The 14,704-nt window shown below is 38.5% G+C and overlaps 1 protein-coding gene across 2 annotated transcripts in view; it reads left to right on the top strand.

Moving 5' to 3' along the window:
* Positions 1-7,888: 7,888 nt before the first annotated feature.
* LOC139450521 (large neutral amino acids transporter small subunit 1-like) overlaps positions 7,889-14,704 on the top strand; it is a 49,840-nt gene continuing 43,024 nt past the window's right edge. For both annotated transcript variants that reach the window (XM_071232252.1, XM_071232251.1), the window contains exon 1: positions 7,889-8,691. In XM_071232252.1, the coding sequence (XP_071088353.1) occupies positions 8,247-8,691 (445 nt within the window). In that variant the 5' untranslated portion in view covers positions 7,889-8,246. The remainder of the gene's footprint in view (positions 8,692-14,704) is intronic.

Genomic DNA, 14,704 nt, shown 5'->3' with positions numbered 1-14,704 from the left:
AGGCTTTTCATTTGGGCGAGAGGTCGGTCACATGACTGCGAAATTGACGTTCATAAGTGTATGAACGACACAATTTGACGTTCATACGTTTTTCACGAGACCGTGTTCTTGAATTGACGTAAACACTGACGGACTATTTCCACATTCCTGGGGAAACCCCTGGGAATTCCCTAGCACGAAAACATGCATAAGCGTTCTTTCTGATCATTTAGAACCTTTATTCTTGGTCTCAGCGTTTCAGTATACTTTGAGAAATGTCAGCGAGCGTGACTGCATGATTGTTCACGAATATCCTCGCTACGGCTCATCCTAATGAACAAACGAAGAAATGCACATCTAAACTAGGGCCTATCGTAGTATCGACTCGATCCGTGCCTAGGCTGACATTGACCGTCTCCATCAATCTATGAATTTACCTTTGTGTCTGTTTGACGCATCTTTATTCACCTTTCAATGATCGGCCAGTTGATCAATGATGACTAACACATGTAACCGCCAAAGGTTCATCAACAACTTCGGAAATCTCTCCAGTCACGTTTATCGTGTCGGCCATTTTGACGTCTTGTACTTGATGTAAATATATTATGACGCGCTGTCATTGTGACTGACTTACTGAGGTAGTTCTTTACAGACCTTTCTCATCTAATGAGGATATGATTTGAACACATGTGCTGCGTAAGATGTTTCTGAAAGAGAAAGTTGTGCATCCATACGCCCATGTCCTCTCTGAGGAACTATTTTACTCCGCGATATAGCTGGTTGTTGTATGGCTGTCAGTGTAAACATGAAGTCACACGTACTAAATAAAATTGTGTTTAGATCTAGGCCTACATCTTTTGAGGTAAGAAATTGTGATAAAAAAATCGCAAGCTCCGACGTTCATACAGTTTGGCCCTCACTCTATGAAGGTTCATACTCCAATGAACTCACACAAAGTGAAGGTCAGTTCTTAATTATGTGAAACATAATCCACGTGTGGTCTAAAATAGAGTTTATGTGAAAATGTGAAACCTACAACGTGGTTTAACATTTGTAAGGTGAAACACAGGCCGGTATACGTGTTACAACACATGTCATGAAACTCATAATCCACAACGGGATATGACTTTTATTTTGTGTGAGTTCATTTGAGCTTGAACCTTCATAGAGTGAGGGTCAAATTTTATCAAAGCAGCAACTAGTTGTACCGTGTGAATGCCACTTTAGACACATGACACACTTTGTGGTTTAACATATGTTATGTAATCACATACCACACTAATGTAATCTATGTAGTGACCATAATCACGAGTTTGCAATACGTGACCAGACGGCGGTTTCTGATACCTGACACCGTCTGTCGCTGATATCTGGTTGCCACATATACGGTTGATGTGTTCATTAATGATAACCAGTGATGAAATTAAAGATTGCAACGCGACGGGGCCAAAGTCGTGACACGCAAAGTTCGTGTCACGTGCTTCGACCATGGTTGTAATTGACTAAGAATTGCATCACTTTAGCCCACGTGGTCCCCTTAGCTCCGCCCACTCATTCATTTTAGTGATCGATGACATGTATCAACCAAGTCAGCGAGCCAGATCGGGTTGTGAGGCTCGCTGACTTGGTTGATACATGTCACCGATCCGCATGTTGTCAATCACTGGATTGTCTGGTCCAGACTCGATTATTTACAGACCGCCGTCCCAGCTAGCACACCTACATCGGGCCGACGTTGGCTTTACATCGGCAACCGCCGGCAATATCGGCATCGGCAAACTGCAGCGGTCCGCTGTCGGGCCAATGCTGTTGATTGGCACTGACATTGAACCTGATATATGATTTGATTTTGTTATGATAACATAAAAGAAATAACACATTTGTCGATTACAATGTGACAAACCTTAGATCAAATATAATTACGAACAATACAATAATTCTATTCGAACTCAAAATATTAACTTTATTTTTAATTTTTAAATGAAATAGATCAAGCACATTCACTGACCATTTTTGGCTGCACATATACAACAGAAGGAGAATATACAGACGGGATTCGTCACATCTTACAATTCATTCAGCAAAATACAAGATGTTGGCAAAAGTTTGTAATATCGCGATCGGTTATGTTACGTTGGTCCAACGTTTTCACAACATGCTTCAAGGGAAGCTACTCTTGTAATAGAGGGCGCTGTTACTCACGCGCGTCTTTTCAAGCAGACGACGAAAGGATGATGCGTGGAGGGCTGAGGGAAAACCTATTTTGCGGTAAGTGTTTACTTCATTTCTGTATTTACGAGGGGTTAATTTCATTTTTTGTTAAGTGTGGGGATGGATGAGGTTAGGAAATTGATTACAAACTCGAATTTACAAATCAATGTTGTGATTGCTGTCAGCGCAAAAAGCAGCGAACATGAAATTCATAACGAGGCTTTCGGAAACTTTCAGCATTGCGATCCAGCTAATGTTCCTACTGATCGATGAACGGAGCTACACTGCCGAGTTCGGTTTTCGATCACCCAAAAGTTGAAATAAAAAAAAAGTAAAATTGATCTTTTTTAATGTCATAATTACTTGCGAATTTTGAACATTTTCTGGATAATGGGCGAAATGAAAGGACGGCTCTTTTTGTAAACGATCAATGCGTATTACAGACGTGGGCAATTTTATCAAGATCTACTTTGATACCTCACATAGACCTAGACCTATATATCGATCAGAAATCTTATACCGATGTATGGTATCTGTATCGATCGATTAAGGTTTTGAGATATGGGGGGTGGTAGTCTTATCTACTTAAGTAATTTATGATGTACATTTGTGATGAAATACTGAATTATAAATTTAAATAATGTACTATTTCAAAGGTATGATGCTAAATATATATTACAAGACAATTTAGAATGTCATTTATTTAATCAAAATTCAAATTAATTGTAAAACTTTGATGAGGAAGAATAGATACTTCAATACAGATTTTTCAGGACATTATCCATTGTAGAAAAACACCCAGAGCCTTGTTTCAAATTTGATTTATTCTAACTAAAGATATATTATTTCAGTTTATCATTATCCCTTTTCCTATGTTTACAAGCAATGAAACTGTGCATAAAATTACTTGTCCCCAATACTTTCCTGCTATTTTTGGCATACAAGTGATTGTAATATGTACATACCTTTGTTTCTGATCGTTTAATAAATAAACGTTTATTTGCAGTTTTGGTTTAACATGATGTAATCTACATATTTTGGTATCATATAATAAATGAAACCTGTTTTGTGGTAACCAGACTTCACAGGATCGGTTCAATATTATGTCAATATGGGGATTTTCTCACTGCTTTTCAATGGATGCGGCTATAGCTATTAAAGTGAAACTACTTTCCCTTGGAAATTATTTCTGCTACATGGCTCCAGATAAGGACTGTATGTACAAGTGCAAATATACAAGATAAGATGTATGAATTAAGGAAAGGACCTGATATCTGTGTATGGCCAAAGCTTTATTTAAATGTTACTTTTATGTTTTGAGCAATATTCCCCTCAACCTCTTGACATCATCACCATAATAGCTAAGTGCTCACTGCTGCTACACAAACTTGATATATAATATTCTTATATTTCTATTTAAGAAAACCAGATGTTCAGCCATTGCCTATTGCCAAACATGGATGAGCTGAATGAACTCTTAGCAGCTTTTCCAAAATCAAGCAACTGAGAGAGCACTGGTGAGTGGATTAAATTTCTTTAGATGTATCAAGTATGGGAAATTTACTCCAATTTTGATTCATATAGAAGATCTGGGGTAGAAGATATCTTCAGCAACCCATGCTTGCAGAAAAGGCAACTATGCTTGTCGTATGGGATGAGGCGACTAATGGGATCGGGAGGTGAGGGTCTCTGACTTGGTTGATGCATGTCATCGATCCCAATTGCATGGATTAATGCTCATGATGATAATCACTGGATTGTCTGGTCCAGACTCAATTATTTACAGACTGCCGTCATATAGCTGGAATATTGCTGAGTGAGGCGTTAAACAACAAACCAAACCAACTGATACATGTTTCTGCTTGAAATATTTATAAGCATATATTTAATATCATGTTTGCCCTATTAAGGGCCCCTGACACTTACTATGGTAATCTTCCAATTGAAATTTCATGCTGACTTACTTTTGATGGACATACAAGAGAGATTGCACACCTAAAACTGTTCTCCAGCAAGATTGGAGGAGGGGGGTTATGTGGTTATTGGGGATGTTTATTAGGCTAAATAAATAGGGTGATATGTCAGTTATAAAATCTTTTTTAATTGACATAAAAAACAGATTAGGGATCTACCATGCAATATTGGGAGGGGTTATGTTATTTGCGTATATAATTACACATAATTCAATTTACTTATTTACACATATTATAAACTCATCAATTTACTTACTGGGATTCCGATAATTCTAGGGTGGGGCCTTCTGCTTTTAGCCCCTAAATTTGGAAAAAGGCTCACATTTTCAAATACCATGGGACATTTTAACACTGTGCTGTATGGGCAAGTGCAGGTGTACCTAGGGAATATATGAAATTGTCACATAAAGGGCCCATGGCAGAAAATTCCTTGAGTGAACCCTGTATTTATTAACAGGTGTCAATACTTAAAATAATATATACACACATATGTAAGGTGGTGCATGTGAACAGGGTCATTACTTATCCTATTATTCCATTATGTTATCAATAGCTTGTTTTGACACACTTGTGAAGTCCATTACTCGTAATTGTGAGAGTGCATGCAATGACTTATAATATGCATTTTTTGCTATCATTTGTAAACAGAAGCTGAGGAGGAAGCCTGCAGCTGGGCTCTTAAAAGCCACTAACAAGTACATGGTGACCTGTGTAAAAGAATGGCTTCGAGTTCCAGGAGCAAGGCTTAGAAATGGCATAAGGAAAACGCGTACTGAAAAACAGAGGTGTAGATAGAGAATCTGCAAACAAAAGTGCTGAATTGCAACGGAACAAAGAAATCCAAAAAGCTGGTGTTGACAACATATTTTTCACAGGGTTATGACCCTTGTTTTTGAACTTGGAACATATACTGCCAGCTTCTCTTGGACACTTCTGAAGTTAATAAATGAAACTTTCCGTGCTTATCTAAGGTACAAACTCCAGAAGATGGTTATAAGAACTTATTTTGTATGGAGTTATGGCCTTTGCTTCATGCTTTTTTAACTTGATGAAATAGGGGGGGAAAGTTTGTCTCGCAAACGAATTTGAAGCCACATAAATGAAATTTTGCAGGCCAATATGAGGGGTATATGTTTAGACTGTGTTTTAAAACTGGTTTTGAGAATATATGTTTCACATCTGCCTTGTTGCAGGTAGTAACACTGTTTTCTTGTAAATAATAATTAATTAATAATAAAGTTTATTATTCTATTTTGCTCTTTGTGTTTATTTATAAGTATTAACTACACATGTATTAGGGTACATAAAAAATAGTACTGTAACTAGTGTAATCATTTCGATTGTTTTGTATAGCTAGAAGTATTTATATTACTTACATTTGGTTTTCAAAGTATTAACTATGATAAAAAAATATTTTCTTTTTAAAAATTCAGTATTTTTAGTTTTACCTTTTATCTTTGTAACTTTAACATCACAGCTAGTTGCAGGTTTTAGAAATGTTTAGTTTTATGTACCCTAACACTACAATTGGAAAAGTTCTATTGTGGCATCATTTACATGAAATATTAAGATGAGATGTTGTCAGTTATGACTTCTGATGACATCGGCCTATTTAAGACAATGGCAGATGCTGCGCTGATAATTGTTGTTGACATTGTGCCGATTTCCATCCGATGCTGATTCCATAACAGTTGCCTATTTCTGGCCGAAGGCTGGCCAGATAACTATTTACGACGTTGTGCCGATGTCGATCCGATGAGCAAAACTTCATCGGCCCGACAATGTTTGCCGTCGCTGAGCCAATGCTGGGCCGGTGCATTGCTGATGCAGGGCCGATGATGTTTGCCGGCGTTGGCCCGACGTCGATCCGATGAGCAAAACTTCATCGGCCCGACGATGTTTGCCGACACTGGGCCGATGCTGGGCCGGTGCAGTGCCGATGCAGGGCCGATGACGTTTGCCGACGTTGGGCCGATGTCGATCCGATGAGCAAAACTTCATCGGCCCGATGCAGTTTGCCGACGTTGGGCCGATGGTGTAGCCGACGTTGGGCCGATGCAGGGCCGATGATGGCATGCTACCTGGGGTCATATAGCTGGAATATTGCTGAGTGCAGCGTTAAACAACAAACAAACAAACAAATCATTTATTTTAGTACACTTAATCAACTGCAGGTTTAAGGGTTCTATAGGCGTACACCATGAACACACCCACGCACGCACGCACGCACGCACGTGCGTGACTGTAATATTAATTAAAATGGCAAAATATTCACTAACTCCAGTGTGAACAAGCGACAATATGAATTCAAACGTGATTCTAAACAATTTTTTTCTATAACACAGCCTAGTGACGTTTTGTTTGCTTAACTTCTCATTCATCAATATTCCAACTATATAGGACGGTGGTATGTAAATACTTCACCCACACAGGACACTGTCACATGCAGTTACCGAGCCTTCTCCCACGGGGCATGGATTGATTTGCTGGATAATTAGTTGGACGTTTTTGTTCGTTGTTATATATTAGAGCTACACTCAACAATATTCCAGAAATATAACGACAAATAATCGGAAATAATCGAATCTGGATCAGATCAACTACGGATATTTATTACGGGCACATCCACCCCGTCGGGGTACGATGACACACGAGCCTGACCACACGACCCACTTACCAGCCTCTCACGACCAACATAGGTAGATGGGACGTATATTTTCACCCGAAATCCCCGCGGGGTTCACCCATTGTCCCATAATGCCCCACATAATAAGCCGTGTCAGGATCCGCTGCCCGATGGTTCTTATCCAGATTCATTCTGACCATGGCCCTTTGTGTCTCTGCGCCATACCCGTGCTTAAGGGTTTCACCCCAGTTATACACATACGTCGTGCCCTTAAATTTCCGTCAAAAACCAGTTTTCAAATATGTATTTCAACATATCATGCTAACCTGACATGCCATGATATGATGACGGAAACGCTATTCAATGTGGCGTCCAAGTAACTCACGAACTATCACGTCACTTCATTGTACTTGAGGCCCCTTCGACCCAAAACAAAATACACCACCTTACAAATCTAAGTTTTCAGATCAGAAAAGGCCCCACCCCCAATACACCCACACCCAACCCAACTCGCCCCCAAACAACCTAGTTGTGCTTGTCGTACGAGGTGATTAAATACATCGGTTACGTTTCATCGCATCCCAATGACGTCGATCTTTGCTTATATTATCAGTCACTTGTTTGTCTGGTCAAGACTGGATTGCACGCAAGCCACCGTCATATATATGAAATATTGATGTGTGTGGCGTTAAACAACAAATATAAACAAATCACATGTTGATGAAATTCATAAGCTAAAATTACATACCTATATACCACTGTTGCTATTTATTGTATGATACTGTTTAGTTAACCACTGGTCCATTCAACAATGAATATGCTTGGTATAGATGACTTCTATATAGTAGTAATTTACTTATCACGCCATTTGTCATATACCTTTGGCGAATTTCGAGCTGTAACAAATGCTTAGTACTGTACAGTTGGAATCCCTATGGTCGGGTCATGCCTTGACAATAAGGTCACGTTAAACTAGAAAACATTTGTGGGACTATTGCATCATGTGCCCGCACATTTATAATTTATTAAGTGGGCGTGTCCCTAACAACCATTACAATAACTGCTCCCTTGTTGTAACAAGGGAGACCACTCTGTGAGTTTGTTATGATTGGAGTTCAAGGCGGGAAGGCTAGTGAGGCGAAAAACAATAGCAGCTAATTGGTGGTAGCCCGACGTGACTTGACACACCGTAACAAATCAGTTGTCACACAAGCATCAAGCATACCAGTCAATCGCCCAGGGAAGCACAGGGCTAGGGTAGAAGAACAGTTACCGATCCTTTCTTGGTTACAACGGCAAACCACGTGGCGCACTGCATGAAACTCACTGGCTCATAACAGCGCAGTTGTAAGCCGAACATACGGACATCGACGTACAGTCTTCATCAAGCTGTGCCCCGGAAACTTGGACTTACTCACGCGTATTTTCACTCTTCATTCATTCAAAATAAATTCAAGATGAGTTCGGGAAGAGGCGATGCTCCGGCGGAGAAAGTGGAACTTAAAAAGACAATCACCCTCTTCCAAGGGGTAGCGATCATCGTCGGTATAATCATTGGCTCCGGTATTTTTGTTTCACCTGTTGGAATCCTCATGCACACTAAGTCGGTGGGATTTTCTTTGATAATGTGGGCTATATGCGGAGTTTACAACACCCTGTGCGCGGTCTGTTATGCAGAGTTGGGGGCAGCGATGCCTCAGTCTGGAGGGGAGTATGTTTACATCAAAAGGGCCTTTGGTGATTATCCAGCATTTGTGTGTCTGTGGATTAACTTCCTGTTGATTTGCCCAGTGGGTATTGCGGCACTGAGTTTGATATGCAGTTTGTATATTCTTCAACCAATATTCCCTGATTGCGATGTACCTGAGCTTCCGCAGCGACTGTTTGCAGTGTGCATAGTGTGTAAGTATTTTTAATGAGTTTCAGTTATGTTTACTCTTAACAATAAAATTATCATGTTTTCACTAATTTTGTACTCAAGTGAAACAAAGTGGCCCCCACTGTTTGTGCAACTTGAGGGCAGTCTGGTAGCCTACTGGTCAAAGCGTTCGCTCATCATGCTGAAGACCCGGGTTGATTCCCGCCATGGGTACAATGTGTGAAGCCCATTTCTGGTGTCCCTCGCAGTGATATTGCTTGAATATTGCAAAAAGCGACGTCAAACCTTACTCACTCAGTCACTCACTAGTGTTACTTGACCATGAAACTTATGGCATACAGTACTGTGTTTGCCATACTGCAAGTCTGCCCAAATTGATTGAGTTAAGGCCAAGACTTTCTCTCTCAGCATTAGATCTACCTACTTTACAAAGGTTTTAGTAGTATTATATGGACTGAGCCTACTGGACTGAACAGAATTTCCTAGACTTTGGCTTTGGATGACTGGCTATATAGTCACAGACTGATTACAGTCCAACATGTCCATGTACCAACTTTGGTATACACATCCCATACCAAGCACGAAAGAAATCATAACAGTCCAAATGTTCTTGTACATGCAGAGATTTATCTGGGATTCCAAACTAAGTGATCTTGGCAGGCAAATTAACTGGGAAAAAAGTGTGTGAGTTTAATCATAATTGGATAATATTACTTTTCATTTATTCGTAAATTCTGAAGAAATGGAAAAGTTTTATTTCAAGTACTTTTTACTGTCGTCTGCTTCAGAATTGGGGCTGAATATCGGCCTCTGAGCAGGTCTAGATAAATCTCTGTGGTGAAGAACTACTATCATACGAGGAGTCTGGGTGCATTATTTATACAGTCATTGTGTTCTGACATTTACAGTGTTTCCTGCTTGAAACGTTGGGACTGGCAAAAATTAGGGGGTTACTGGTAATTATTAGAGCTGCCAGTTCTAGCATATGTCTAGTGGACTGGCAGCTCTAATAATTACCAGTCCCCCCCGTCTAATTTTTGCCAGTCCCAACTTTCAACAAATAAAAAATGTATGAAAATTACCTGGTATTAATTCTTTCTACAAAATGTTAAGTGCAAAGACGTCATCTCAGCATGCTCAGAAGTAACCTAATTAGATCTATACATCATTCACACTAACTAACAATCACAATTTTCTCTTTTTTTTAATATTTCGAGATGAAATCACTTCAAATGTATATTTAACCTGAAGCACTGCAAAATGTTATTATGCAGTATAAATAGACAAGGGGAAACCCTGATTGCAGATGGTAACAGTCAAGCTGACTTGGTTCTAAAAATGTACTTATATGAATATCACCAATGTTTTGTTCAACAACGAAGATTTATAAGGTTCTTTATTTACCGGTCCACAGGGACTGGCAGTCACATGAATTACCAGTCCAAGCCTCCTTTTACTTGTAAAAAACTTTTAATTACCGGTAAGCAGGAAGACTAATTTAACCCATATCGATAACATTGCAGCCAGCATGTTCAAGCGGGAAATAGCTCATGATGCACAGTTTCTTTGATCTGTTGATATTTGAACTAAACATTGTCCCTCTCACTTGATCTCTGATGTCAAAATTAGCTTGTTATGAGTGGTGATTTTGTATGAATAAACATCCACTTTTGTTAATTTTCTAAGCTCTAAGATTGCTTTATACAGCAAATATGGTATCTACAGTGTCAGCAGCAAAACTTCAATCTAATAATAAATAGTAAGAAAAAAAGATCAGTGATGATCATGATAACAGATCAACATGTGTATTCAGCATGTTCAGAGCTTGATCATGTTGATTTAGCTATATTACACATGCACCAGTGCATCCTATAATTGAAAAGTGCAAGGTAATGTTTATAGGTAAAAAAATAAATCAATCTGTGTCAGCCTAACCCTTACTCCTGTTACTTGAGTTGTCCACACGACAACGATCCTTGAAAACACTCGCCACACTTCACTTTATTCAGTACTTGAAGGCCACGGGCCCTTTTGTACAGACGAAATACAATTAACATGATTAAGACACAATACCTGAAAGATTTAATTACCATACGACCACTAACCTCAAGTTCCTTATATCATGTATACTGAGCCATGGTATTTAATCATTTATATCATGTATCTAGTGATAGAAACTTACAGTTTTAGTCAAGTAGTCTTTATTATGATAACATGTAGAAAAACCCTTGAAATGGCAAATTTCTACCAGTCCTCATGACACCTTAAATATTGGACAGTTTGGCAAGGACTAAGGGAATTTTCTATCACTGGTATCTGCAGAAAAAAATGGTTTTCATTAACTCTGTTCTACCTGACAAATGCTGGTAGTCATTTTGAGGATAATGATTATCTCCTTAAAGGGGCATTGATCTAAAGCAATTCCCCGGGACTGGTTGTTGCCTTTGTTATTGTTTTTTCCCCGTGAGTACCCGGATGATATAGCAGAAGCCTAGACTAGTTCGCGACCTGTGCTGCGCAATTCGTAAGCGCATTTGTCACTTTTGTTGATAGTATAAGGGTGATGGTCAACAAAATGAAATACATTTTTGGAAATAATAAGGAAATGTAGGTATCTTTGTGGGTAGCATCGGTAATGGTGACGAAGTTTTGATAAGTCACTTGCTTGGTAATTGTGCAATTTTCATTTACACTATTTTGACTTGCAACACAAAGGAAATATTTCTCCTGAGCATTGCTTTTTTTACCGTGTTTATATTTTTTACCATGTTTACAGTAAAAATGTGCAAAATTTTCACTTGGGAAATTTATTAAAAGCCTGAATATTCAGTTATTATAGTCACTTGCTTGGTAATTGTGCGATTATCATTTAGAATATTTTGACTTGCAACACAAAGTAAATATTTCTCCTGAGCATTGCTTATTTTATCGTGTTTATATTTTTTTACCATGTTTACAGTAAAAATGTGCAAAATTTTCACTTGGGAAATTTATTAAAAGCCTGAATATTCAGTTATTTTACAAACTGACTTAAAAATATGTCCAACTGTATTATAATAATAACGAATTCCAAACATTTTTATGTTTAATATCATCACCAAGAGACTGAAAATGTTATGATGAAAAGTACATTTCTATATTGTTTGGCTTCTAATCCTACAATCCTACAAAGAAACTTATTCGATGTCACGTGTCTCTGTAACAATCAAATATTTTAAATAATATCGTTTCAGGGTATTATAACCCATGTTCGTTTCTCAACTGATCACTTAGATTGTTTCAGGTGTTTCACATAGGTGTCAAGTCTCAAAGGTCGGCTGAGAAAGCCCACGTGACAACTATTTTCATAACGTCCCTGGTTCCTAAAAAAATCCATTGAGTTAGATAACAATGAGCAATCAATCAACATATTATCGTTTAACCCTTTGAACAAAGTATGTTGTTTTTACATCAGCACTTCACGCCATGATATGAGTGTATTCCCTTTGTTTTAGTAAACCTAGACATGTAAACACTCACTTTTGACATATCCACTGTGCAAGATAACAATGATTAATCAATCAATGTATTTTCTGTTAATCCTTTGATGACTAGGAACGATCGGTTGATTTACAAAAAAAGTAAATCAACTGATCATTCATCTCTTGCTGGACTGCCACGTGCATATTACATAACACACATTTCACCTCACTTGAAACCTGGATTTAGATTGAATAATTACCCCAGACACAATAAATGCCAAATGGGAACCTTTGTCAGGTATTCTGAGCGGTGCTACCACTAATTATACCTGTAATAAATGCATTAACTGAGCATCAAGTGAATGAAGACAAATACACACGGGTGTAGGGTTATACCAGAAAACGTGGATGACAACAAGGGAGTAGTAATCATATTATCGACGCAATCCGAAATCCGAAAATGCTTTCACTGCATGGATACTCTTTTATTATTAAACTATAACAATCATATAACTATTTCCAAATGACGACATCCAATGAGCTTCTTTTTGTCTGTTTGTTTTAGGCTGAAGAAATTAATTAACATGCGCCCTTTGTCGAAATCTTTATAGATCACGGTTAACCAATCAGTTGTTCAAAAATGAGTAAAACAAATATTGCCTCCAAGTTTATTCAGCTGTCCTTGAAGACGGTAGCCCAGTCTCTTGTCACGTTCAGTTACATTGCGTATCATCCGGGTACTCACAGGGAAAAAACAATATTAAAGGGAACCACCAGTCCCGGGGAATTGCTTTAGGTCAGTGCCCCTTTAAGGCACCGTATTACTGGGTCAAACAATGCGATGACCCGTGAAGATCTGGGTTACAATTGGTCTTCAGCAACCCATTGCTTACCCTAAGAAGTGACCAACAATATCGGGAGTTCAGGCTTGCAGACTTGGTTGATGCATGCATCGTATCGAGTAGATCGATGCTCATGATGTCAATCACTGGATTGTCTTGTCCAGGCTCTATTACTTACTGACCGCCATCATGCAGCTGGAATATTGCTGAGTGTGGCTTTAAACAACAAACAAAAGAATCAGAAATGGAAAGGTGAACTTCTGTCCCTTCTCTTACTCGAGACAGAAACATTCCGACAGATAACAGACTTGTTTTTTACTTGTTGTGATTCATTGCCACATTGTCCCCCTGGCTTCATGACCTCCATGTTATGAAATATACATGTAGTTGCATATACCATTAAAGGTCTCAGAAAGAGCTGTAAACACGCCAGTACTTTGGAGAGGTCGTATGTAACCTTAGGAGTCGGGTACTATACCCTTCTACCTTTGTCACGTGTTCCCATCAACCACTCTGATTCTGGGGTTGGTGTAGAACAAAAGTACAAGTCAGCTTGGTTGCTCAAGTCGATTTATTTACGATGGAAGTTTTCATAAATATACACACAAGGTCTTCAGATAGTTTCTTGTAACCTGACTTATTTATATACAACACGTACCTAAGGTATGCATCAAAGAGCCTGATAGTGTTTCTGATCAATTCTTAACTATAATACTTTTTCTGATCCAGACTTCCAATATATAGAGGGAACCTCTCTGTTCAGCCCTGAGTTTCCAAATCCCTTCACCACTCCCGGACAACTAGCAAAATAATATTGATGATAATTTTAGCTCCTCCCACCGAAATAATGTTTGACGTCATGCAAAATGAGTCCTAACGCTTATCTCCATACTAACCACAATTGCCATTCCAATCAGTTGTAGCCTGCAACCTCGGGGTATCGCGGTATGTGTTCTGTACGCTAAACGGAACAAAATGCACTAACTAACCTTTATGATTATTCATAATCTGTGTGTCAGATGTCATTTATTTTATCTGTCAATGCATATTTTACTGATAAAAGTTCATTATTTACATTAGTAGCGCCAAGGAAAAGCCTGGCCTCGCGCTCAATTTGACAAGGGAGAGAACTCCCCATCGTATCGGGGTAAAGGGAAAAGTTTATGGAGGTCTAATTGGAGGACAAAAACGGGACATAATTCTATCAACCACTTAGTATGATGATGCCAGACTTTAAAAAAATCAACAACAAAATATCAGAAATGATATTTTAAGATGTTTTTAAAAAATTGGATGACAATACTTTGTCCAAAAAATGTAAAAATGTTAAAAGTGAACAATAAACATGATAAATATATAAAAAACACTCCTAGTATGCCCAAAATATGTATTTATCTTTTGGCTACATGTGAAGAACTTAATAAAGTTCTCCTTACTTACAGCAGAGGGAACATTTAAGGGAAATTGAAATTGTTTACGAAGCGAGGGTTACTGATTTGCATTAATAGGCAGCCGCTAAGAGGCATGTCCTGCGTGGCCTACCGAGAATTACACATGCCGCGATACGTTGAAGGCCTTGTTATGTTTTAACCACATAATTCAGTAATTTTGGCCACAGAATATTGATAATCTTACAACAGAATTTCGATAATTTTACCACAGAATTTCGATAATTTTACCACAGAATTTCGATTATTATACCACAGAATTTTCCTGGGGCTGTTTACCTCGAG

Source organism: Haliotis cracherodii, unplaced genomic scaffold, assembly GCF_022045235.1.
Source record: "Haliotis cracherodii isolate W230 unplaced genomic scaffold, xgHalCrac1.p SCAF_8, whole genome shotgun sequence".
In the NCBI taxonomy this organism is placed as follows: Eukaryota; Metazoa; Mollusca; class Gastropoda; order Lepetellida; family Haliotidae; genus Haliotis; species Haliotis cracherodii.
Note: the sequence above shows the minus strand (reverse complement) of the source record. Positions and strands in the feature narration are given on the sequence as shown.